Here is a 27,366-nt window from a genome sequence, read left to right on the forward strand (position 1 = left end):
AAGAACTGAAGTGTTGGCCTGTGAGGGTCCACGTGTTGGCCTGAGGGGTCTACGTGCTGGCCTGAGGGGGTCCACGTGTTGGCCTGAGGGGGTCCATGTGTTGACCTGAGGGGGTCCACATGTTGGTCTGAGGGGGTCCACGTGTTGGCTTGAGGGGTGCACGTGTTGGCCCGAGGGGTTCCACGTGTTGGCTTGAGGGGGTCCATGTATTGGCCTGAGGGGGTCCACGTGTTGGCCCGAGGGGTTCCACGTGTTGGCTTGAGGGGGTCCACGTGTTGGCCTGAGAGGGTCCATGTTTTGGCCTGAGAGGGTCCATGTTTTGGCCTGAGAGGGTCCATGTTTTGGCCTGAGGGGGGTCCACAGGGCCTTCCACCTGTTCACGATCATGGTGCTACCTCATTAACGGCTTCAAATTTTAGTCAATGTTTACAATTTATAGAAATTCGATATCTCAACCTACCTGGGTGGACCAGAGATTTAACGTCTTGAGATTGGGCAGCTTGATGAGTGTCTCAGCACAGCCGCTGGTGACGTGAGTGAAGGCCAGGTTCAGGCATTCCAGGTTGCCCAGGGGTCCTGAGCTGAAGAGTTGAGCCACGTCTACATCGGTGGACTTGGAGGGTAGGGACAAGGCATGGGGACCTCCTTTCTCTTGCTGGTGGATGCCAAAGGAGGAAAAACATTATTGTCATAAATCCATCACAATCTAAACGGCCTATGAGAATGGCATTCCTTTTAACAATAACAACCTCCAACTGCATGTTTTGTTGGAATCTGTCGGAGTGAGTACTGCTCTAGTAAACTGATTACGCTTTCCATTGGGTCAGGCATACCACCATAATCAGAGTCCAACAGTGTGGGTGTGGAGTTTACCATATGGTGTTGGAATTTGCAAGAGTGAGGAAGGTTCCTAGTAAATCACTCAAGGGGGTCAGGGTCAAGCATGCCTTTTCATGATCACACGTTAACCCTAACCGAACACAACCCATCAAAGTTCAACAGCAGGTTTGTGTTTAAATCTGTTGGGATAGGTACAGTACCCCTAAACAGATGGTCTTTTACACTGGGGTTGGCATACCTCCAGAAACTAAGTCCAACAGTGTGTGTGTACAATTTCCCATGTGGTTGTTGGAATTTGCCTGAATGGGTGTGGTTCCTAGTAAATTAGGCTGGGGAGTTAGGGTTAAGGAAGTGAAATATCACGACTTCCCACATAAATATCAAAAGGTCCGGCAATGTTAAAAGGCCTCTTCATAAGTGTGTTTGGTCCAGTTTGAATCCACGGCACACTCCAGGCATATATAACCTATAGATTTAACGATGCAAGAAACACAACAAAGCATTTACAGAAATGCGGCTTTACTCAAGATCAAACTCAAGAGAACAAATCCAAACATTGTTGTGTGAAGCCACCACACTTGAATGCGAAGCAAATGTGAGGAAACAGGAAACATTGGCTGCATATGAAATGTGTTCAACCGCTACCAATTCGCAGTACGATAACTAGACATGAGGTCATATATACATGTGCATGTTCGCTTTCGCACAGAGCATGAACCGCCCCTAATGCTACAGCAACCACAGGCCGAGCATGCTCACCAGCTGTTTGAGGGCCGTCTGTTTCTCACACAGATTCTTGTACGTCTCCAGGCCTTCGTCGGTGCTCTTGAGCGTCTGCGTCACCTGCATGCAAGTCTCCTCATCCGGCAAGACGTCCAACTCCAGCATCAGGCACAGCATCTTGAGAGGAACAAAAAGGTCAAAGGGAAAGCAGAGGTCATGACCCTTCACAAAAACAGGCCTGAATCACGTTATTGAACTTTCCACTGGATCTTATTCTTTTGGGTTATACTTCTGGTCTCAGAAGAGACGTCCTACAGTCCTCTTTATACCAAACATAGATTTTTTGTAAGGGAATAAATATGTGCTTGGCCAGTTTTCATAAGTACGTTTTAAAACAGGCTAGGAGCCTGGTCACTAATCATGTTCGGCTCGGGCCAATATCGGCGACCAAGCCCCAAGCCAGTTTTAAATGTGCATGTTTAATAATTCATAAACACACATTCATAAATACCTTTTGGTCAGAAAATCAAAACAAGTCAAAAAGTATAAATCTCCAATGAGGTTGTTCAAAAAGTTTACTTCATGATTTTTTTACACACCCCTCTAGCTATCAGGCATGCAACTGGGAAGTCACAGAAAAAGAGGAAATTCAAATCTTTCCAAGACTTAGTACAGTGTTTTTCTATTTTCAATGGCACACATTGGAAGTGAAAAAAGAGGAAATCAGCTGATCCGAGGAAAAGTTGCATGCCTGGGCTATGTTTATGGTATGTGCCTTTCGCTAAAAATCTCCTTACACGGAAATCGGCACGCACGTGGCGCATACTGCGCGATGTGGCGCATACTGGCGCAGTATGCAGATGTAGTGTGAATTTAGGACTCTATAAAATACAGACCCATTGGTAGTATTGCGCATGCCTAACCGAGGATTGTGGACGTTCAACCAATTAAAGGGTTAAAGGGACCGGATTTCATAGGAGTCCAAATTTCATGTTACATCAGAAAAACGGGCCAGTCTGTGTTTTATCAACCATTGAAAACCACCCACGTGATGGGCTCTCCACTAATAGGAATGGGTAAACTGTCGCAGGTATTTTGAATAATTATTAAAATAGGATCTCCCTTTTTGACAGTGACGATTTAATTTTGAAAAAGGAACTTTTCTTGGCAAAGTCATACATGCACCTATCTGACATTATATTTATAGCATGAAATTTGATACATCGCAAAGGTGAAAGTAGAGACCTTGCCCCTTCAATTGTTTTTCCCTCTTACACTTTTTTCCTAACTGAGACCCCTCCACAATTTTCCCCAAGCAAACCACTTATCAAGTAAATGTCATGGTCTGAACATTTTCAAGTACATTTTAGACATATTGAGGATCACGAATTAACAAAAAAAAACCACACTAAAAGTTTAAAAATCAGTTGATCTCCTTTTCAAGCTCTGCCCTAAGCGTCTGCTTTTTCCAGAACATCAATAAAGACTTGATACAGAATTTGGTTGCCATAGCAACAACTGCCTATGTGGCAGCCTTCGCTCGTATCCTGTCCTGCCGAACTATCTGGCTGATGATTTGAATATCAAAATAGCCTCAAGGCAGATACGTCCATTACTCCTGTCTCCTTAGAGGATTAAATCTTAAATACAACTTTCCGGAAGTCACAAAAATGTTATTATTATTTTATTTCTCTCTCTATTTTGGCCCAAGTATGATCTCACACACAAAAAGTATTAGCACTTTCAATCTTTCACGAACTCGTACCTCGTTAGAATTTAAATTAATTGTGCGAATGGGCCACCCATAAAGTCATCAATAGTCGAAGGAGAAACGTGACACAGAGGATGTGACCTTAAACACAACGACCGACACCGACAGATTATGCTTTAATAATTGGCTTTTTCTCCAATTAATCTGGTTGATGTGAACAGAAAACAAACAGCAATTACTGAGGCTTTGTTTGGAGGCCGGGACATACGCACATATACACGTACAAGTTAGTAGTAAGTCTACATGTAAATGATGAATAATGGTATCACAAACTGACCATGATATATATTCTATCCATGAACTGGTTTTTTTTTTTTGGGGGGGGGGGGGTTGTACACTGCTACTTTATGACATATCATCACTTTTTTACACAAAGAAATAATGAAGTCTTTCCCCCAAAGTTTTTGTCACTGTTTTGGCTAGGACTCATGTTCAACATTTCTTGCCCAAATTGAAATTTTTTTCCCCAACAACATGCTTGACATGGGTGAATCAGCTTAATAGAAACAAACGACTGCAAGATGATTTCTCCTGAGAAAATAACACACCACTGGAATGACACGGGAGTAAAATTGTACCAGCCCGTCGTCGGATAATGAAAATACTTTTCCTACTAAGTAATGAATACATGTAGTTTCATTGCAGTACCCGTACCCGCAACTACATATCTGATTCGAACCAGCCAGTTGACCCCGGCAAGCTCGCTGGTCGAGTGGTAAGACATCTGCACTTGTAAGCAGGAGGTCGTGGGTTCGAGTTACTCGGAGGCAACACCGAGTATACAGAGTTTATAAATACGTCGGTGAAGGGCCAAACCCAATATTGAATTTATATCACCCTGACGCAAATTTCATCTAATGAACAGTTATTTTTAACTCAACAATTTCCAGCAGACTGACAGTTGACTACAAACAGACCATGATATTCCATCCACAAACTGGTTTTTTTTGGTTGATACACCGCCATTTCATCACAAATCATCACTTTTATACACAAAAAAATAATGAAGTCTCCCCCCCCCCCCAAGTTTCTTCGACGTTATAGCTGGGACTCATGTTCAACACTTCCTGCCCAAACTGAATTTTTTCCCAACAATATGCTGACAGGGGTGAATCAGCTTAAATTGAAATAAATGACTGCACGATGATTACCCCTCGTTTCCTGAGAAAATAACACACTACTAGAAAAGACACGGGAGTGAAATTGTACCGGCGCGCCGTCCGCTAATGGAATATTTTCCCACTGACTGTGCAAATGGCGCCATCTATCAATTAATCACAGAGATGTGGAACAGGACTCCACAAAAACAAGTGAAAAATGAGACAACAGAAAACGCAGATGATGGGAAGCTTATTAGTCTGATTATGGCAGCATGAACATGTACACACTGCTCCACCAGTGCTCTTTCACATATTCGTTTTTATTTTTTTCTCCAAACAATTTCTTAATTTGTACGTTTGTTTCAATAGAGAAAAAAGTATCGTTATATAATTTTGGACATTTTCAACCAGCTGAAAATTTGATTTCGGGTTACTTTTGCATCCATAATGCACAAAAAGATAAGTCGTTGTCGGTCCGGAATTATTTCAAAATTATTATATTCATTATTCACTTTAAAAATTGTCGGCGGATTATTTTTTAAAAACATAGCAATCTAAAAAAATATATATATTGTTCGGAGTAAGACTCAAAAATAGCAAAAGAAGAGCAGCTTTAACAGCAAAATTGTTATGGCTGAGCTGAAAACCTGGGGCCAATTTCACAGCGCTGCTAAGCACAAAAATTTGCTTAGCACAAAAAAAGTCTGGCTTACAAAAGCAGGTTACCAGCCAAAACTCCATGTGATGTATTTTGCTCGTGATTAGTATTCAGCCATTGTTTGCTTAGCATGAAAATCACATGGAGTTTTGGCTGGTAACCTGCTTTTATAAGCCAGACTTTTTTTGTGCTAAGCAAATTTTTGTGCTGAGCAGCGCCGTGAAATTGGGCTCTGGGCCCAACTTCATACTATAGCAGACTACTATAGCAGAAAATCATGCTGCTGCTTAAGCACTATTTCATGGCGTGGATGTGCTAACGGTTGCGCGCACATGGAGATTTCTATTGTTACGTCACTGATTTAAGCAACTTTTTCCTCTGGGGTTAAGCATGCTTTTGTTGTGCTTTCTGCTTACAGTCTGTATGAAAATAAATGGAGGCTCGGTAAGCACAAATCAGTTGTTTTAAGCGGTGCTATGAAATCAGGCCCTGGTATCATCAAGGTGGCTTATTCAACCGTTGGTGTACTGACTTTGAAATGATGTATATAAAAACACATTTGTTGCAGCCATAATTATTTCTGATGGAAAGTAAGTGATATCTTTCCGGCATTGATTTGTGGAGTAAAAATCCAGGGCAACCCATACCCAGGGCAGTGTTGGCACTGTGCCAACTGGAAGGCTCGTCAAAGCCCTGCAAATGCAACAGGCACTTTACTCTAATTAATTCCACTTGTGTTTCATCATCAAATTAGGATTCCCCCCCCCCCACCTCCCGTCCAAAGGTCAAGCTTATACACATACTTCATGTCAATGCAACTGTAGAGTAAATTTGATGTCACGATGCATTTGCCGCAAAATGCGCCACGGTTGATATATTTTTCAAACGGTTTTGGCAAATTTGTGGCGGACTGCTTGCTGTGATGTCAACCATTTTCATAATCTTTTTGCTATTGTGCCAAATGTGAACCAGTCTTCCCATACCCACGCATATGTTTGTGCCTTCCACTTAGTTTGTCTATTGTGCCCAGGTATCCCACTGGAGCCATCAGCCTTTGTCCCTTAATAAGGCTTAAATGCGGCATGACATAATCAGTCTTTTCTTACTCTAATGTTTGTTTCAATAGGTCTATTGATGCTCCGTATTCCAATGATGTAGTAGTCTTTTCGCAAGCAGTGATTTTCGTTGATTAAGATGTTTATTTTGTTTTCCTTAAAAATCTGAGTTTTTAGGAATAAGGGAGACCTATGGAAGTGCAGCCAGCAATGTCAATGTTCCCGTCCAGGTGATAAATAGGGAGCTACATTTCTTTCTTATTCACAATTATTGATTTGCTCTTTATCAGTATGATTCACGGTCAATTTGCATGGCAAAAGAAAGCAACAAATATATTCCTTTTAAAGAAATGTAGCCCAGTTGATTATATGGTGAGTTTTATTGGAAACTTATTTTGAGTATATCTTTTCGGGGTATAACTTTGGGAAAACTCACATAATGGAAATTTTGGACATTTTATGCCACCATAGCGCCAGAATATGTTGGTAAAAATGTCGCCAACATGCGAAGACTAGTGGATGTCTCACACTGCGCATGTGCAGCAAGTAACCTCCAAGTGACTACACAGGCAACAGGCTATGAACATACGTGCCCAATGGGTGATCTCAAAAGTTGCAATGCTCTCTCAACCTCCAGGCCCCATTTTCTGACAAAATCTGATCTATCTATGATGTAAAGGGTCCGTTCATCATGCCTTGCGTGATTGCAGAGCAAATACATGTAGGTCTTATTCAGGATTGAATAAGAGAGTTGCTTCGACGCAATTCGCGAGGCTCTAATAAAAACCAACTTGAACCTAAGATTATTGACACAAGTTTACAAATTTGCTACAGCTAAAATGTTGCATTTTTGCCATCTGTATTTTTTGGAGTTAACTAAACTGCTTTAACAAACCAGATTTCTCTGGTGGTGGTACCCAAAACATAAACATTTGTGTACTTGTTTGCTTTCGAGGCGAGTGTCATCAGCATTGAAGTGTCCATGAAATGAATTTTTCTTAGGAACATATTTTGTACACCTGTTTACCCTCTTGAATGTATGAAAACTATTTGACATCCCTTTTTGGTTAATTTTATGCAACAGTGTGTTTCTCTAAACATTTCAAATCGTCTATGCTTTTCCGGACAACTGAGGGCACTGTTGCTGTGATGTCATTTCAGGAAGACACAGTTCAGCTGAGGGGTTTTCTGTTCACATTGTGAAACCACAAAATTTGCTCACTGAAAACATCTGTCAGAAAAGTTTACTCACTGGCTTACTGCCATGTACTGACACAACAACGAATCACCAAAGAACAGAAAATTTGTAACGGCAAAAATATCCAAATTCCTGGCAACTTTTGGTGCTGAACTAGCTGTAACATTAAGGTTTCTGCCTAAAATCATCGCATTTTTGCTCATGAACATTGAAATTCACATTAGCATAAAAGCAAAAAAGTCACCAAAATACCCTTGAAAATGGCAAAACAAAACTTCAAAATAAGGTTAAATCAGGCATGTAACTGTACATTCACAAAAAAAGAGGAAATTCCAAAAGTCAGAAGACTTTGTACAGTGTTTTTCTATTTTTGAATGACAGAAATGGGAATAAAAAAAAAGAGGAAATCAGCTGATCCGAGGAAAAGTAACATGCCTGTTAAATGAGACATAAAAGTGCATTTTCAACGACTGCATTAAAACCCTACTGCGGTTTGAAAGGTCAAAGATGGTCAAAATTTTCTTCCACTTCCCCTGGTGTACTTGTAACAAACCAATGGGTCACTTGGCCAATATTGACCCAAGTAACAACATGGCTCAGAGTGCATGTTTCCAGAGGAGGGATAATTATTAATTAAAAAAATCACATTGCATGGGCCCTTTCAGCGAGAAACCCTATATAGAACCAGGCCAAGCAGTGGCACCTACCTCGATGCAGGTAGCGTTTCTTCTCAGGGCCAAGAGCTGGATCGGCTCAAACAGCCGAGGAGTGACAGACAGAAGGAAACGGCGCCGTCGACAGCAACAGCTTATCAACTTGTGTAACTGACAAAAGAAATTTAAAAAAAAAACCATTAACAATAAAAAATACATGATCATTAGGAATCAAAATAACTCTCTCCAGGGAACTAAATATTTAAAAATAACGCAGCAGCAGAACCTGTTTTCATGGTTAACTGGACAATTATGGCATCCCCAACGGATTTCTTCTCTAGCTCTTCACATTAAAAGCAAAAATCGTCATAGATAACGATTCCGTATATAGGGCACAAGTTGCACAACAGGATATGTCGTCGATTGCGAGGACAACTAATCACAGTGGGGACAAAATATTGACGTAAATGAAGTCCGCGGTGTAATTAGTAGCAGTCAATGAACATTATCTTCTCATACGTGACCAACTGTCACAAGAAAACATGATCAACGTTTAGAACGAGTCTGTGTTTGTGAAGAAAATTTCACGGTTTGCACGGCACAGTCGGCGATAACATGCGCAGAGCATAAAAGTACAGTCTTTTGATGAAAATTACATGTACCAAGACATTTGACAAACTTGTACACGTAGTTCTGTGAATTGATTGTCGCTGAATAACGCAGGGCAAACATGATCAAAGTTCAGAACAAGTCTGAGATTCTGAAGAAGATTTCACGGATTGCACGGCGCAGTCGGCGATAACATGCGCAGAGCATAAAAGTACAGTCTTTTGATGAAAATTACATGTGCCAAGACATTTGACAAACTTGTACACGTAATTCTGTGACTTGGTCGTCGTTGAATAAAGCAGGGGGAGAGAGCTTTCCAGCGATAGTGACATGAACCGTGCTGTTCATGGCTGATAGACCAATCCATTCAGCTCTGCCGCACGGCGTTTTGACCAAGCACAGCCGTGAATAATGTCCAACATCCATGCATGAGGGAAAGATGTGCGGGCATGCGATCATGACGCGCACATCTAGATAACACAGTGTGGCATTAGAGGCCGAGCTGAATGGCTCGGTTTTTATTTTGCAGCCGGCCATATGTGTCAACAGAACATTATCTGACCTTACTGAAGCCCTGTTTCGCAAAACAAAATTTGTGACGTCAACAATACGTTTGAAGTGCGTCCAACATTATTGACGACATGAATGTCCCTCCGCATTTGCTTTCGCGTGAAGTACGAACCGGGATTTACTCTCTTAAACGAGAGCAAACTTGAAAATGTTCTGAGATTTCATTTTTACTTCTAGATTGTTTTTTTCAATCGCTATTTTCCAACATAATATAAAAGTTATTCACTTATTAGATGTCAAATGAAAAATCCACCAACACTTATTTCTTGAATTATTTTTTTACAGAGTTTGCATAATTTGTGGCCCGACAATAAATCGGCTCTCGCTGGGCGAATTCATTTACACGCAAATTGAAAGCTCTTTTTCAGAGAGTTGCATACGGCAAATTAAAAAGAATACAGAAAAAAGAGAACTTTTTTGCAAGAGAATGAGCTCACCATCTGGGAGAAGATCTGTCCGTCATCGTTGCACGCTGCACCCCCGGGACAGAAGAGGTCCAACCACCCAGCCTTGCCGTCCCGGACCCCGCAGACCGCAGTGTGCACCTCGCAACGATCATCGGCCGCAAACTTGCTGATGATGGTACTCAGGGCGCTGTCGGTGATCAAAGAGAGAGAGAGAGAGCGAGGTTCGTTAAAGTGAGAACAAAGTGAACTTCATGACATCAATTTTGAGTAGATTCACAATACAGTAAAACCAACCAGCATCAAAGTTGCTTAACCTAACCACTCCAATCCTTCAAAATCCACTGCAAGTTTTGTTGGAATCCGTTGTAGTGAACACTGCACTAGTAAATGGATTATGTTTTATATGGGGTTAGGCATACCACCATAATCAGAGTCCAACAGTTTGGTGTTGAGTTCACCATGTGATGTTTGATTTTGCAAGAGTGAGGAAGGTTCCTAGTCAATCACTCAAGGGGGTAAGGCCAAAAAAAAAAGTCTTCGGTTTCTGGTATGGAGCTTGCCAAAAAGTGGTGCGGCGACGCTGCTTTTTTTTTTTTTTTACCTGATTTTTTTGCTTCAAATGTCGGCTGATGACTGCAAATGGTGCCCGACTAAACTTAGTGTAAATATATGGGAGTCCAGAGAGGCCACATAAAGCTTATTCTCGACCATAACCTAATCTAAAAACATGTTAAAATTGTGCAGCAGCAGGATCCAGTCAAACCAGTGTGCTTGGCGGTTTTCAGACATCATCTTTCATTGAAATTTTTTTTTTCATTTTGCCGACGGCGATGCGCGCGCATACCAGAAACCGGAGCCTTTTTTTTTTGGCCTTAGGGATAATATACTCAACTTTCTGCACACACTGTCCTGCAGTTTCTCGCTCATCCTGACATGTGTACATTGTACATTTTCATGTTGTTTACGTTTCATAACAAACCATCATTAGCCAGTGTGCAATTCCAATAAGCCAGTTTGGTATTTCAACTGCGCATGTGCACAATGATATGGGTCACGGGTCATTCAGGACAATCAAAAATTTCGAGGGCGCATGAACGCGGGCGCACGACGCTTGCGTGTAAATTACCAGTAGAATGGGCGTGCGCGTAACATCACGTAATATCACGTCAGCGATGTTATCCTGAATGGCCTCGGGTCATTGAAATACCGTACTGGATTATTTACATGCAATGTGCCAGCATGCCCCCCCCCCCCCCAAAAAGCAAAACACTCCCACGTCTCCAAGTGAAACAAAGTCCCTTGAGCAGTTAAAATACCACACATATACCAACACAGACACAAAATACAGTCTGAAAAACAGCCACAACCTATAATTAAAGTCTTTGGTTCGAAAATGACTTTTTGTTTTACTTTGAAATATTTTAGTACAATGTGATCAGCAGTCTGAAAATTTGCTGGGAACCGTTGCAGATATCTTGTTCTGACCATAGAGCTAGCTCTATGTACTGACATGTCTGATAACCTTGGCTTGATAAGAATGTAATTCAAAACACCACATGTGTCAAATGAATTTTTGTGTATACACATGCTCCACATGCACCAAAACAATCCAGGGAAAAATGCTCCTTTGACGTCACTGACGACCCCCCCCCCCCATAAGACTGTAACACAAAACACCTCACTCATGTAATAACTTTCATTTTTGCTCCTCATGCACCAAAACAATAACGGTGTAGTTCGATTGTACAACATTACGAACTGTTCCCACTTAGAATTATCTAACAGGCATTATGATCAACTGGCACAAAATCACTGCAAATGCTGTCTTGCAATAAGATCATTGGCAACAAGGGAATGTCCAGTACTGGGTACCGGGAGAACAGCAAAACATATTATTGGCCCACCTGAGCTTTAACCCTCCAATGGATTTCATCCAAAATCGATCAGGTTGTTTTGGAAATTGTGCATGTACAAACTCTACCCCTTGTTTATTTTAAAGGTTTGTAAACCAACCCCCCCCCCCAAAAAAAATATATATAACAAATTAACAAAAAACTATTAAAAAAACAACAAATTTTTTTGTTGTTTGTTGTAAATTATCAAGACGAGACTAAACAGGAAAACAGAAAGATTTCCATATACGAAGTTCACTCAACACCCTGTGTACAAATCCTATGAGATTGGACTGAACATTTTTAAGTGTTTTCTAAGAAAATGATTGTATTTTCTCACTGCTCAAATTGACTTTGATGACATAAAATTGCTATCTGGGGGCTTGTTAGTCAATACAGAGGAAAATTAGTGAACTTCGTATATGGAAATCTTTCCAGGAAAACTTACGCAGTCACTCGCTTGTTATCGAAGGCTCTATGTATGAGACAAAACAAAAAGAGAGAAGACATTTTGAAATATCGATGGGGGAAAACAAATGAGAATAACAACATCATCCCAAGGGCGGGTTGGGGGGGGGGGAAATATCAACGTCTCCTGCCTTGCTCTCTAAGTCCTCAGTATGAGATGTAGGATTTTGGAGCACTGGGGATGACACTTAATGGGATGATGGGTGCACACACGAACCCATTAACAGTCTCTGTGGGGCAGGGCTCCTGTAGGCAAATTGGATGTTCTTTAAAAAAAACCACAGCTTGCGCTTTGAAGAAATGCTGGTAACTGGAGATAGGTATGACTGTAAACATTACTTACTACATGTATGTAAACATTATGCATAAAGTGTTTTGGCTTTACATATTTGTCATATGTCACAGTTGTTTTGATTTCTGTGAAAACAAAAACCTACTTTTGGGATGGGACAAATGTTAAAATTGCTATGTACATGCGCATATGAACTCCCATAGCTTTCCCACCCTCAAAAGCAAAGCTTTGTGATTTATCATTCATGTCCCCTTTGTAAAAACTGTTTGTCAGCGCAAACTATTTTTGAGACATTTGCTTTATTTGTAGACCAACTTGATGTAGTTTTAGCCAATTGTTGGACGTGAGATCAGCCGTGTAGCCAGGTTTCTCACCAGGGGGAGGAGCTGGATGTTAAGAGGGGGGGGGGGGGAGCAATTTCTGTTAAACCCTTTAACCATGGTCCCTTATAGGACTAACAAATTTCCAGTGGGGGGGGGGGGGGGGGGGGGGGGGGGGGGGAGGTGGGACAGCTATGCTGCTGCCAACGACCAGTAGCGTTCTATTAATACATCACACTGATCCTTTTTACAATATAGGAGATTGGCAATTCAGTTTGCACAAGGACATAACGGGACTCAAGGAGCCCTTTTTAAACTCTCATCCTTGTTATTATTCTCCATATAGTACAGGGAATTGCATCTTCATGAAAACTAAAGCTTTCAATTTGGAAAACACATTCCGATCAGACTATAAATAGCGATTGCAATCACGTCCGCTGTCCCCCCCCCCCCCTCCTACCTCATCATTTAGCAGAAATCAATTTACATGAAATTGAAGTTTTTATAATTTTCTCATTACTATTTTCAAGGCTTCTCCAATTTTATCCACGTGGCCAAGAATTTAGTGTGCACGTTGGATTTTTTTCCCATTTTAAAGGCTGAACACAATTATTATAATGCAAGCTGAAAAGATGATGGATGTTGAATTTTACTGTCTTTTTTTTTGCAAGAATGTTGCAACCTGACACCACTTCAGCGATTGTGTACAAAGTCTATGGAGAGTCTAGCCCAGGTTGGACTCCGTTGTACGCAACAGAGTCCAGGGTATGAACTTCTGCTGCAATAGCGAAAACAAATTCTCAAATATTTTTTTCATATTTTTACCTGATGGAGGAAGCTGAAATTTTGTTTACATATTCCTCGTGTTCAGAATTATGCATTCGCTGGTTTCAGAAAAGGCAAATATGTCCGCGGGCGACGTGTTTACCGAAAATAAACTGCAGATCCACGCTTTCGTTGAAAACATTTTCAGTACGAACTCCCCACGTGAAGACTTACACGCGCGCGTGCACACACCCCGCACGCGGCCGCATACGGCATGCATGTGAAGTCTTCACGCCGACAATTCGTACTGAAAATGTTTTCAACAAAAGCTTGGATCTTTTGCGGATAATTTTCGGTGAACACTTCACCCGCGGACATATTTGCCTTTTCTAAACCCAGCGTATGCATTATTCTGGACACAAGGAATATGTAAACAAAATTTCAGCTTCCACCATCAGGTGAAAATATGAACAAAATGTTTTAGAATTTTTTTCGCTATGGTAGTAGATTTAATACCCTGAACGGCAGTCGTAATGCAATGAAGACGTCGTCCAACCTGGGCTATGGAGAGTCAAGATTTTAAGTATTTCCTTACAAAATTGGAAATGATTCAGTCCCAGATTCATGTCTTATCACCATTTTTGCAATGACTGACCTTCATAGAGATGATATGTGACAAAAAAAGCAGCGTCAGGTTGCAACATTCTTTCCTTTATTTTTTATATTTTTAAAAAATTTTCTTCAGAATTTTCCTACAGTTTTGATGCAACTGAATAGGATGAGTGTATATAATCTGCAAAACTGCAAAAACTACAAGAAAGTCTGCAAAACTACCAGAAACAAAAAGGCTGAGAAGGTGACAGATGCTTATTCACAGTGTCGTCTCTTTTTTAGTATTTTTTTGTTTATTTACAATTTTCTCCTGAAGGTGTTCTTATTCAATCCAACTGAGTAGGACTATTTGAAAGGCTTGTCAACTTACGTCCTGGGAAAGGGGATTGGCAGAAGCATTCCTGACAGTTGGGGCAGCCAGTCCACAAATCCAGCCCTGAATAAAGATACAAACGAGACGTGTGTAGAAAACATTAACAATCACTCAATTTAGACCAAAAAAGACATGAAGTACTTTCACACCAAGGTCATCATCGGAGAGTCAGGTTGGCATAGCAGTACCTTCCTGGCCTTCCTTTGCCGTGACCCAGGTTCGATTCCCACCTGGGGCAATATGGGGATTGGGTTTTCAGTCCCTGTCTGATTCCGTGGGTTTTCCTGAGGATATCATTTCTGGGGTTTTCCTCAACACCTCTAAAACTGCAATTTCTTCCATGTCTTCTCATTGTCTTCTCTCTATAGGTTTCTTCAGGCTTGCGAGCTACAGTGCCTAGGGCGCGCATTTGAGGAATCCTTGGTTTCATTACCAGAAAAGATGATGAAACCATGGAGGTAGAAAGCCTGAAGAAACCCACAGAGAGAAGACAATGAGAAGAATTTGTGGTTTAAGGGGTGGGAGGGAAAACCCCAGAAATGATATTCTAGGGAAAACCCACGGAATCAGACATACTTTAGAAGGATCTAATTGGTTGCATGTTTTGTCTGCTTTGTTTGCCCTGTATCCTGTGACTGGTTGAAGTATACAAACTTGGAAATCTCTCAAGAGATTCAGCTCAATTTAGAAAAAAAAATGAAAACCGCGCCTGATCAAAATTTAAAAAGGGGAATACAAAAGAAAAGAGGTGGATGACAGAGGTGGATGTTTGATAAAAAAAATAAAAGGGAAATGAAGGAAATCTGAGTTGATTCCAGGCTATATGCATCTGTTCTTGAGAAGATAACTAGACGTATATTTCTGCGATCTCGTACGGATCACAACTCCCCCCCCCCCAACTTCTTCCCTCAAGCAGCAAACACAGTCAAGATTCTGCAGGCACTCCGCAAACACCCGGCAAGTATCTCCGATAGCGGGCATCCAATTGATCGGTTTGGACATGAATTAAACATGAATTACCGACAGCGCCCGCAAAATCCCGGTTGACATTGATACAGGGGGCCCCGCTCAAGTGTCTGCGGAATTAATGCATGTACATTACCGCCTGCTGGGCCCATTTGCTGCCAAATCCGGTCAGACGGGGTAGCTTAGACTGGATAAAGGTTAGCTTAAGACTTGAACCGAATCATTTCAATATACAGCCCAATTAAATGTGATGCATTTTGGCAAAACGAGACCGAACTGGGCACAGGCTGCATTGGAGAAATATGCAAAAACAAACGAATGAGTGCTATTTTTTGGTTTTCAGATTGACTGATATTTGTAACCTTTGATATATATATTTTAAGGAAATAGTATAAAAATTATGGAATAAAATTGTTTTTAAGGAAAACAATTGGCACTTTCATTTTCACGACTACGAAAACTTTAAAGGGTTTTTTATCAGTACTTTACTTTTTGACATGTTGATAAATGCGAACTTTAAAACAGCCATAACTTGTCAATGAATTGTCCGATAAGCCTCTGTACTAATGACGTCACACTTTGCTTAAGTGTGTGCTTTCCTATGGTGCTCAGTGGACCGTTGATCCCCACTGGCTCCATAAGGAAAGTGCACATGTAAACAAAGTGTGACGTCATTAGTACAGAGGCTTATTGAAATGCAACAAACAGTTTTGCAAGAAGAATTGTCTTCTCTTTCCTAATACCCGCAAACCCTCATCTCGGCTCTACCCAGTTCTCATTTTACCAGAATGCCTAACAAATGGACCAGAGAATCCTGCTTAAACTGGGAATATTTTGCTTAGCCAGTTTTCATATAACGTTGAATGAAGTTTTGGCTGGTACCTTGTTTCTGCTAAGCAGGTCTTTATCTGTGGCTAAGCAAATCTGAGGGTTCAAGTAGCTCAATGAAATTGGCCTCAGGATAATGGCTTAAAATCAATTATCCCACGACCTTTAAATTGTGGTAATCCCCAGTCATGCAACAAAGACCCCCCCCCCCCCAAAAGGACATGGTTCATAGAAAACGTACAGTCCGGACTGAAACTATTCCAAACATCCTGTGAAACTATTCAGAGAGGCATCCTGTCCCTGGAGAAACACAGGAAATCAGACCAAATAATTCAATTTCCAATGAACCTCTGGCCAAGAAATTGTTGGAAATTTCAGAGAAAATCTGCTATTAATAACACCCCCCCCCCAAAAAAAAACCCCCACAATTTCAAGGACCTATTATATGAAATTTGCACTGGCACATACTTTGGGCAAATATTTAGACTCCAAACTGAATGAATATAAGGAGGGCAAAGGATATTATCCAATACTTTTTACTCCTTGAAGCAAATTCGGGCAGTATCTCTTCGATAGTACTTCTACACTGAATTTGACAACCTACATCCAAAAGGCATTAGCACCGGTCAATCTGTACACGTCTCTCCTGTATCTGGTTTCAACTGGAATGGCCACTGATCCTGCAACCACGTCAATTGGGATTTAAGGACTGTCGGTGCCATTATTCTGTACATCCTTCACGGCCGCTGGTACCCACTATATCATCCCACACAACAAATCTGCTCTGTGATTCCTCATCATCATGCGAGACAAAGACCCTACCGCTACAAGCTTGCATTACGAACCGGCTACACGTGTGACGGGTACCAGCCAAATCTACCGATCTTGCCCTTCACGGACATTGCAAGTCGGGAGGTTGGACCAAACACGGCTACTGCCGCTTCCCTTAAAGTACTTCATTTTTGTTATCGATGGTCGTCTGCTGTTTTTAAGTGACACCTCAGGGCCCAGGCCCAAGATGTCCTCTCTGGGCATATATGGCCCCCTACACTCCATAGTTCCACTTACAAGTCAATTTTCTAAAAAGATCAACTCGAATCAAATCACGGCCACTGCTTCTTTTTTATGTCCCCCGCAGGGCCCCCTGATTGCCGATAATAAATTACGCACCGTAAAAATAAACAAAAGACATGTTATTTTATGCTGAATTTCCAGTGGGACAATAAGAGAAAATCACCGGCAGTCATCAACTACAGAAAGAAAAAAAATAAGATCGGAAAAAAATCCAACGCAAGGCAGACTGATCTTTCAATTATTAAAAAAAGGGAATGCAGATCACCACAAACAGTCTGCAGAATAGAGAAACTGTTCATCATTCTCTCCGGTATTTTTTTGTAAACATTGACACATGCTGTTCCGAACAATTACTGTATAACTCTCAGTGAGTGTTCATGTACACATGCATGTATGCATATACATGTAGTCACCAGTATGTTATAGGAAGTATGCTCTTCAGTTTAATAATTGTCAACAAGATCGATATTTCAGGCATTTGGTTTTTTTTCCGGACGGACAAACATCAAGTCCCACAAGAGTGCAGCAAAGAAGAAAAAAAAAGTGGCTGACATTTCGCATACATAATTTGTTTTCCTGTCAGCATGTACATGTAAACCCATATTGAGCAATCCGACATTAGCATTAAATCCCAGCGTTGTTCGGCATATACACACACCCCGGGTCCTGCTGCGCGCCGTGCATACTCACAACGACCGACACACACACACACGCAACTCAAAGTCCACATTGGAGAAAAAAAAAAAAAAAAAAAAGGAAACACGATACAAAGCAGAGTAGGAATAATTTGACATCCGATCCTTTCGGTCCAATATTCGCAACGGTGCGGGAAATAACGGCACAAGGTAGAGTGGGCGCATATTTGGCGCCCGGTTAATTGCGACCCGTGCTGCGCGCATCCAATACGAGTAATACGACTAGCAAAATTATCACTTTGCGCATGTCATCTGGGAAACAATGACATCACAACTAATGGACTTTTCAATCTCTAATGTCTGGCATGCACTGGCAAAATATGATGTCTGGGGTTTTTTTGCAATTGGCACTTTTTTTTTTTTTTCAAGCGGGGTATTATTGAAAAATCCCCCATGAATCCTCACGGAGATTTTTGTCTCCATCAGGCAGTTAAAAATAGAATGTTGTATATTATTTGTAAGTGCAGCATAATGAATGTCAGTTTTTGAGTCCCGCTGCTCAAAATAGAAGCCAAACTTGTTGACTGATTCAAATAAAGGAATATTGTTTCTTATATTTTCAAAACCATTATCGTTCATGTTTTACCTCGTTACTCAAGTCTGATACTGCCCATTTTTTTTTCTCTGTGCCATCATATAACATAAAGATATCAGGACAGCAATAACACTCCGGTATTATTTCATGAAACAAACAAGATCAATTTTAGCAGTGAGGACAAAGGAATTAAAAAAAAAATCATAATCATCAAGCTTTATACATTCACCGTGTTTTATAAGTGCACTTTTATTTTTTAAGACTCACTACGATAAAATTGCAAAAATTATGCACATCTGTCACATAATACATGTCCCGGTAATTGGCACTGCAGTTTCCTATTTATTTTGTTAGTATCTGTCAGGCAACACATGAGAACATGTACATGAAACCCATATGGGCCAAGCCCAATGTTCACCCTCCTATGAAAACATGCATTCTGGGCCACGCTATTACTTTGGTCCTTAATGTAGGTGAAGTAGTCTTACATTTCACTTGTAAATCATGTCCAGTGACGCACCACTCCAAACTCATTAGCCAGATCTAGAACAATTATCTAAAAAGCTTGTCAAGTCCACAGAGACTCCCCTCCCCCTCTCCAACAACAAAGACAAAGAAGAAAAAAACGATGTAAACAGAGCAAGAACCGAAGATAATTGAAGTGATTTCATCACCGGCCTGTGACAGCGCCCGTCATTGGTTGCTTTGTTCTCCTCTCCAGTCAGGGAGCAACGGTTGCCATGGTAATTATTTTCATTTCATCATCTCCCTGGAGGTTTGGCGGGATGCGGGGAGTAGGCTGGGAGGCCTGTGATTGTTGTGCTCTTATCAAAATGCACTCACAAGATGGCGAGATACATGTACGCCCACAATTACTTGTTGGGATGCGAAATTGCGAAAGTGTTTTCTCCGATTCGTTGCTGTTGGTGGTGTTTGTACATGTACATTACGACTAAAAATTTACACAATAAAATATTTTCAAGGAAAATATTCCACACACCATTTTGAAATTTTCCATTCAACTTGTCTCTCTCTCTTGAAAGAACAACTCTCCAGCCTTTGTGATGTGGATAAACATCATTGTAGGGACACTGTTTATTTCAAATGGTCGAAATGATTGTTTAATCAATTTCAATTCTTTCCACTGAAATAAACTCAAGCTCAAGGCCCATAAACGTCAAATTGTCACAAAACAAAGCATTGATTCCAGGTTGTAATTTTCCTAAAAAGTGAGATGAGGAAAACACAATGCCTTTTTGTGAGAAAAAAAAATTACCTTGAAGCCAAAAAATCATTAAAATTCAATTATGTGCCCACAGAACATGCACGAGCGGACATCAGTCAAATGCCATGGTAAACTCAACGCAGAATCCATCATCTTCTTACTAGTTGCTGTTTTGTGCCAAGGGATACATGTTTTTGTGTGGGAATATCTTTCAAAAGGCCTGGGCCCAATTTCAATCCAATTCTTTACATGCATCTATTTCTTGCAGTCTTAAAGAGGTTGTGGAATGCTCGAAGACATTTCCGTCATTTTTCGGGTATATGTAGCCTAAGGTGTGATGAAATAAAAATGACTATTGTGTCTGTCATGAAATTAGTACAAAAGGAACTTTTGAGAGCTGTTTTTCAGGTCCTGTTTCGACCCCAACGTGCAATTTGTGTAAAAGTCGTCGTTGGCGGCAGCAAACAAAGCATAGTAAATCGTGACGTAATAAACAGGACTCCCGATGCAGCGTAGTATAAACGAGTCCTGTTTATTACGTCACGATTTTTCTCATTTTACGAAGAACCCAACGACTGTTGATTTCAATTATGCGCTCACCGACCAACAAATTACTCGATGAATTTCAGTTTTATAAACATATAAATGCACATTACAAAAGAATGGGACTTTGTCATTATGATATACGGGTTTACTCTACAATAAAAATATATAAAACACAAAACGACTTTCAGCATTCCACAACCTCTTTAATCCTCCTATTTTTAATAAGGAGATTGGCTAGGGCTATTATTATCAGCGACCAGTCCCCTAATCGGTTTTAAAGCCAGACGTCTAATCAGACGGAATTATAGTCTGGTAGAGCAGTTTTACTAACCACACTTTAATTCCCATTTATGTTTTGGTCAAAATCTTAAAAAACAAAAAAAAAAAAAAAACCGATAAAATTGACAACATTCTGACGATGTTTTGTTCAACAAATTTACTTCTGACGATGTTTTGTTCAGCATTTTTACTCCATGTTCAGGCCGCTACTATTGTGCGCGGCAAGCGCGCACAGTTTGTCAACATCTTATTCTCCTTAAATGGATACATACCGGCATCAGTGGTTCTCAACCACCCGGTTGTATAGTAGGACGCGAGGCGCGTGCTGTGCGCATGTGGTGCATATTTTCAATTTGTCTACATTTGACAAAGTTAGGCTTACAGTTTTTACATGTATGGGGAAAAAGTATGTTATCAGCAGAAAAAAAACAGAGGCCAATTTGACCATGCTACTTAGCACACAAACCTAGCGCAGGAAGAAATTATGCTTTAAAAGAAAAGAAGAAAAAAGGTCCCCATGCAAAAAGCACTGTCAGTGACTGAACAATCATAACACAATTGCCATGTAGGCTTCAAAACAAAACAAATTCAACTTCTACTGTGAAGCAAAACCTCAGCTTGTCAACAATGATAAGCATTCCTTGTATGTAGGACATGTATGTCAGTATTTACATTTCTACACTGGGATAACTTGCACATTTGAAAAACAAAACAAAACACATTTTTGGGTCCAATTTTGCACTAAACAATTGTCAATGTGACTTATGTGATTTTCAAACAGGGAAGTGATACGATATTTCAAACTGGCTGTTGTGTGGCTTGTTTCTTTTTTCTGCCGATCCAGTTGTTTTTACTGGGAAGCCTTTTGTTTCAAAGGAAATGTTGTGTTATTAACAGGAAATCAAAACGATACAAACAGGGATCAAGACCTGGGGAACAAAGGACGGTTCTCATTGTCAATGCAACTGCGTCAGGAAAACTCAGAGGTATTGGTACACGTATGTGTCATGATCGGCACAAAGGACAAAGAGAAAGAGAGCCTGCTGGTTTTATCATCTCTAAATTTAAGATAGTCTTGTTAAAGGGAATATACAACATAATTTGCTTTTGCTGTAATTTTCAGAAACGGATGGATTATGGGGGTTAGTACCGGTATTTTATAGCAAATATTGTTTTTGTATAGCAAGTTTCGTGTTCGTAGATGCTGGAAAAACCAACACAAATAATCATGTTCTTGTAGTCATTGGATCACATCAACTGAAAGTCTTCAAATCCTTGGCCAGTGCAAATAATTGCCAATCAGTTGTTGTCAAACTCGCTGATTGCAAGGCCTACCTTTGACAGTCAAACATAATCACCTTACATGTACAGCACAGGCATACAAACCCCAAATAATGACGCCACAAATATAAAAAAAACCACCAAAATTCTGACATCAGTCAACCTAATTATGGAATGCGATGTGAGACAATCCACTTTTGTTGGATACTACGTGCGAGACCTTCTTATCTCGGACACCTAGGCACAAGGACTTTTTCCGCATTAAAGAGAAAGACCTTAGTCGAATTAGAAAACGCTGTATCCAGGAGGGATCTGAGGGCCAGATCTACGACAGGAAATAGCATTGAGGAGGCGTTTTTGTTTGATTGTAAACGGGCCGGCAATTGTTTCTGTGTTGTCACATTATATCTTAAGTCGTTTATCCCTGTGCTTTCACCCTCCAAGAAATCGTATGATGTCATGTACATATATAACTCATCTCCTGCAATGCATGCTGGTCTTACACGTACTTGACAGGAGAAGAAATACGGACAGACCAAGTGGAGCAGAACAGAGAGTCGTAACAATTTAATGAATTCTTTTCATCGGGGACTTGAAAACATTTTAGATGCCACTGTGCGGTTCAAGCTTGTCATCTACGGTCTGTACTACAGATAATTGAATGGCTTCTGTGATACTGAAAAGGTTTATGATGCGGTGATGAAATGTTGCAGACGAAGTAATTTCACTTATGATACAAGTACTTTTTGTTATAGTTAAATCGGACATGCTCTATACTCTATGCGTATGTGTAACATTAGCATGACAAGTTAGAAATAATGAGATTTAAGTGAACAAAATGAGGCATTTGAAGTAAATGATGTTATAACAGGTCTGCAAGGCTCTGCTGATTTGTGCTACATGCAGTGTCTGGAACCATTCCAAAATCTTGTGACAGGGCCGCTATATTTTATCTTAAAATTCTCCTGCTTTTAATGTTCTTTTTTTTTTACAGTGCAGCATTTGGCTACATGTGAATCAACCAGCCTACATTCTGAGAAAAGTAGTGACATTATGATAGTCAACACAACACTTCCTGACACCCTGGAGCAGAGTTACTCGCTCTGTCGTTATATGAATTTGGCAAGGGTTCAGTCATTTAAACAAGGAAGTTTGGTTGAGCTGTTGGCCTGTCTTTCCCAACAAACTGAGGAACAGGTGTGGGGGGAGGGGCATTTGTGGGGGTGGGGCATCTTTGGGGATGAGACCTCTAGATCTAAGAGGACTTACGTCATGGTTAGGATCGTGACAAAGCACATCATGGTGTCTTCATCTTGAAGGATTGCATCGTCGCCGGAGCCGTCGCTGTCCTCTATGGTGATATCAGGCTGTACCCTGCAACTATACGCAACGGGGAATAAACACCGTATTCAAAACTGATTTCTGTGAATGTGAACTAGAAGTAAAACAAGGCAATCATGACACTGTACAAGTACAATTGAGAAGAATACTCTGTATTTATGCAAAAACAACAACAACAAACATTAGAATTCTATCTGCAACTTTATGCATGAAGGAAGAACACAACATTACAAGACCGCATTTCAAAACACAAACAAAAAACTAAAATCAAAGAGTAAAATAGACATGTAAAATCAACACTGTCTTTGCAACTAAATAACAAATAAACAACTACACATGAACCACAAAAATGCACTCTGCAACAACTCATAAACTGTACAACAAAACCAAAACTAAATATACAAGACAGCACTTTAACAATGCCACACAAAAAAGTGAAACACTATCTTCAAAATGCAAACTATCTTGCAACACTACATGGCATATATGCGGTGCATGGCTTCTGACTAGTGCCTCTTGAACAAAGACATTGACTAAAATTGAAATCCACCAACAAAGGGCTGGATAGCTCAGTCGGTAGAGCACCGGAACAGTAATCCAGGGGTCGCAGGTTCAAACCCCGCTCCAGTCAATTTCTTTGTTCAACCTTAAAATAATTCTAATACACCTAGTCAGTTTTCCTATGTGGTTTCTTTGACAAACATTCAAAAAATGATTTATATTTTTGCCATTCAGGTTGAATTGTTACAATTAAAAAAAATACATGTGACATTCAACAATAAAGAAAATTAAGCCTGGGTCCCACTTAGGCACCAGACTACAGACCAGGTTTTATCCACATACCCATTACACTCCTGGAAATAGATGGCGATGGATGCCAGACAAATGGCGACCATGTTGGGGAGCACACGGGGATGGGGACATTCACTGGTTGGTCCGTGCATGCTGAAAAGAGAAAAGTCAACAAGAAAAATGATATGCCGAGTAAATATTTTTGTAAGTTGTCATATCTAAGGCAGCAGCCGATTTCATGAAACTTTACACAATGGCGCAATTCCGCTCGCGCCACAATTGACTGCATACATTGCGCAAAAATTCACGTTGCGCAACGTTTCAGTTATGACAATTTCACAAAAGTATCATAGTGCATAAGTCCGCGACAATCATTTTAGGTGGCGTAATTATTTTAGACGGCGTAGGATGTGGCGTAGCGACTGAAAATTACCTATTTTACTAGGAAATCGTGATCATCATGGAGCCTGTTATTGCACAACTTATCAAGGTTGATACAAGACACTCACAGCTTTGTGTTTGAAATAAATAATTTGCTATTTCACTGGTGACAGAATTTCTAGAGTTGCCGCACGATGCTGAAAAAAAAGTCGGATGAAACTATTATCAAAATGGCGGGCAGAGATGATTCAACGACCGTTTCACGAATGGACAAAACACAAACAGCCATCGTAAATGTTGGTATTATCCTCATCCAGGATGTTCAGATTATTTATAACGTTGTGCAGCTACGCCAAGTTTTGTGAAATGGATCGTAAGTTTATTGCGCAGCTGCGCAATAAATTTGTTGCGCTAGTCCTACGCACGGCGTAAGCTATGCACTGTTTGGTGAAATCAGCTGCAGGGAAGTAAGTTGACACCAAAAGGTTTTTTTTCCTGAAATTTGAGGCATAAAGGGAAAGTATACACACAGGGCGAGTCCAAAAAAAGGAAACCCAAATGGCAGGACCATTGTTTTAGTGAAGTTCTGCATGTAGCACTTTCAAAATCTAGGATATGAAAGCCCAATTAATAAGCCTTCTTTTAGTAGAAGAACCATTAAAATCACTCATGTACTTTTCAAGGTATGGAATTGTAAACACAACCATTGTTTTAAAGTTCTGTTCACGGATCACAAATAAGTGTTCTTTCAGCAAAACAAGAAAACAATTCACATAGGGATGCACGTGAATTGTTATCGTCTTGCTGAACACTGACCTTTTTTTTGATCTGTGGAAAGAACTTTAAAACTGTGTTTGTGTTTAAAATCCTGTAACTTGAAAAGTACATGAGTGATTTGAATGATTCCTGCACTAAAAGAAAGCTTATTAATTGGGCTTTTATATCCTAGATTTTGGAAGTGCTACATGCAGAACTTCATTACAAAAATGGTCCTGCCATTTGGGTTTCCTTTTACTCACTCTGTATATCATTTACAAATTGAAAAAGCCTGTAATCAGGCAATTGCACAGAAGGACTCAAATCTCAGTAAGACAAATCCATTTCAAGCAAATTGCTTACTAATTTCTTCTGATCAATACTTCATGACAATACTGTGTTACTTTGTTTTGGGGAATGTTGTTTTTGTAGACACAACACTGCTGAATGTAAGCTCGTAATTTAGGATTAAGGTAACATTTGTTATTATCAGAGTGGATACTAACGTGTTGACAAACGACTGCAATGCCTGTTCCTTGTCATTCTTACTCTGGAGGGCCAGTATGAAATCCCGCACAAAGCCCTGGAGTCTTGGGTTCTTGCCAAAATCCTGCCGAGAGACACATAAATCATCCACATTCAATTAACTCTGTAAATGTTAGAGATACATTTATGCATTCATTTACATCCTATATAAAAAGATCCTATGTCTGTCTGTCTGTCTGTCACTGTGTCGGGCCGTCTGTCTGTCTCTCTGTCTGTCTGTCTGACGTCTATGGGTCACATTTTTTTGGAAAAAGGCCTAAAGAGTGTACGCAAGCACAAACTGCAATGGTCAACGGATAGACTTGGTTATTGTATGCAGGTCCTTTAATGGTATATGCTCCAATTTCACTGTCCTCTGAATCAACGGTTGGCACATGAAAGAAAACTGATTAAATTGTTTTGTTTTGCTTTTTGGGGGGCAATTTCGACTCTCTATCTCCCCGTTGAAAAATGTCCATCAAGCATCTTTGATTTTGTCCTCTCCTTGAGACTGTAGGTATTGTTTGATTGATGGTTTCATTGATTTTGGCAAAGGGTAGACAATGTTTGCTTCTTCAGACCGCGTGCTACATGCTCCCCTTGAAAAGCAATCATGGTTTCAGGAGAGCTAGCTTGGTGTACGTGACATACTTACTATTTAAAATGACATTTGATACATTAGTTTAATAATAAAAGGAAAAAATGCATTCGAGGAGTGTATAAATGTAGGTCATGTGTGAAGGGGATTATTTTTTTTGTACCATATTGTGCTTGAGGATCCGATGAATGACGGGCATGAACATCTCCAGAACCACGATAGAGCGGGGCGAGTTGCGGCAGTGTTTGCTGAAGAACGCGCATATCTCGGGCGAAGGTTGGTTGTTCTCCAGCAAGGGGGCCACGGCCGCAATGATGCTATCTTGGGCAACGCTGTTGAGGACATCTCGATTCTGTCGATTGATGGGAGATAACAGTTAACAAATTGTTTCTTGTAATTAAATTCAAGCAAACTTCATCATCAATCATATGGGTAATCTTGCAAGTTTCCTGAATTCTTTAAATCTTTAGGCCTACTTGGCGTGGAAACCACTTGGACGTTTTTTGTACTTAAACTTTCAAGAGAAATCAAGCCTTTTTGTAAAGTACAGTAATAATAGTGCCTCTGCCGTATGGGCTCTGTGCGCCAACAAAAGAGGGCGCTTTTTACCACTTTTGAGAGTCCGTGGGCGGGACACACAGCGTGTGCGTACTGTACTGTACTGTACTGGTTCGCGCACGAAGTTCACACGACGACTTCCTGAATGTGCCAAATTATTAGCCACAGCGTCTTCGCGTGACCATCAGGCGTCGTAGGCACGCGAATACATTCGAATTTAACTTGCGATGGTCTCCCAGACTAATCCCCACCCCAACAACTTTAGATCATTCGAAATACGCAGCGGATGGACCGGGAACCAGTCTACATGTAGGTCTCCCCCAACTCTCCTTTTTTGGCCGTTGAAGGGGTACTTGTGCACGGAGCCCTGCAAATCCGGCAAAATCTCCAGGTTAAGTTTGAGGGATCTGGAATGTTTGTTTTTTTAGGGTTTTATTTCATTTTTCTTATCTCGTTTACGTGCACTAGGGTCACGGTGACCTACTTCTGCTTTGCCAGAAGTGTCTTGTGAAACCACCCGTTGAGACCAGTAGTACCAGTAGTGCAAATCGCATTGCTCTAGCATCTGTCGCACGGTGGGCGGCAGTACAAACCCACTCACAAAGACTAGACTCTATCATGTGTGAAAATATGAAACTGATGCCTTTAGCAGATCTGTACTGTTTACAACCGGTCCCCCG

The 27,366-nt window shown here is 40.6% G+C and overlaps 1 protein-coding gene and 1 non-coding gene across 2 annotated transcripts in view; one reads left to right on the forward strand and one right to left on the reverse strand.

Moving 5' to 3' along the window:
* Positions 1-27,366, reverse strand: part of LOC119737047 (C-Maf-inducing protein-like) — a 59,714-nt gene that overhangs the window by 7,368 nt on the left and 24,980 nt on the right. Inside the window, exons 5-14 of the mRNA XM_038211118.1 lie at positions 26,292-26,480; positions 25,512-25,615; positions 23,920-24,021; positions 23,005-23,115; positions 14,304-14,369; positions 11,925-11,951; positions 9,615-9,771; positions 8,053-8,169; positions 1,600-1,740; positions 461-655 (exon numbers count right to left, since the gene is read on the reverse strand). Coding sequence (XP_038067046.1) covers positions 461-655; positions 1,600-1,740; positions 8,053-8,169; positions 9,615-9,771; positions 11,925-11,951; positions 14,304-14,369; positions 23,005-23,115; positions 23,920-24,021; positions 25,512-25,615; positions 26,292-26,480 — 1,209 coding nt within the window. The remainder of the gene's footprint in view (positions 1-460; positions 656-1,599; positions 1,741-8,052; positions 8,170-9,614; positions 9,772-11,924; positions 11,952-14,303; positions 14,370-23,004; positions 23,116-23,919; positions 24,022-25,511; positions 25,616-26,291; positions 26,481-27,366) is intronic.
* On the forward strand, positions 23,635-23,707 carry Trnat-agu. Its single transcript has one exon. It is a non-coding gene; the product is annotated as a tRNA-Thr (tRNA).

The sequence above is a fragment of the Patiria miniata genome, unplaced genomic scaffold (genome assembly GCF_015706575.1).
Source record: "Patiria miniata isolate m_02_andy unplaced genomic scaffold, ASM1570657v1 HiC_scaffold_3, whole genome shotgun sequence".
Lineage (NCBI taxonomy): Eukaryota > Metazoa > Echinodermata > Asteroidea > Valvatida > Asterinidae > Patiria > Patiria miniata.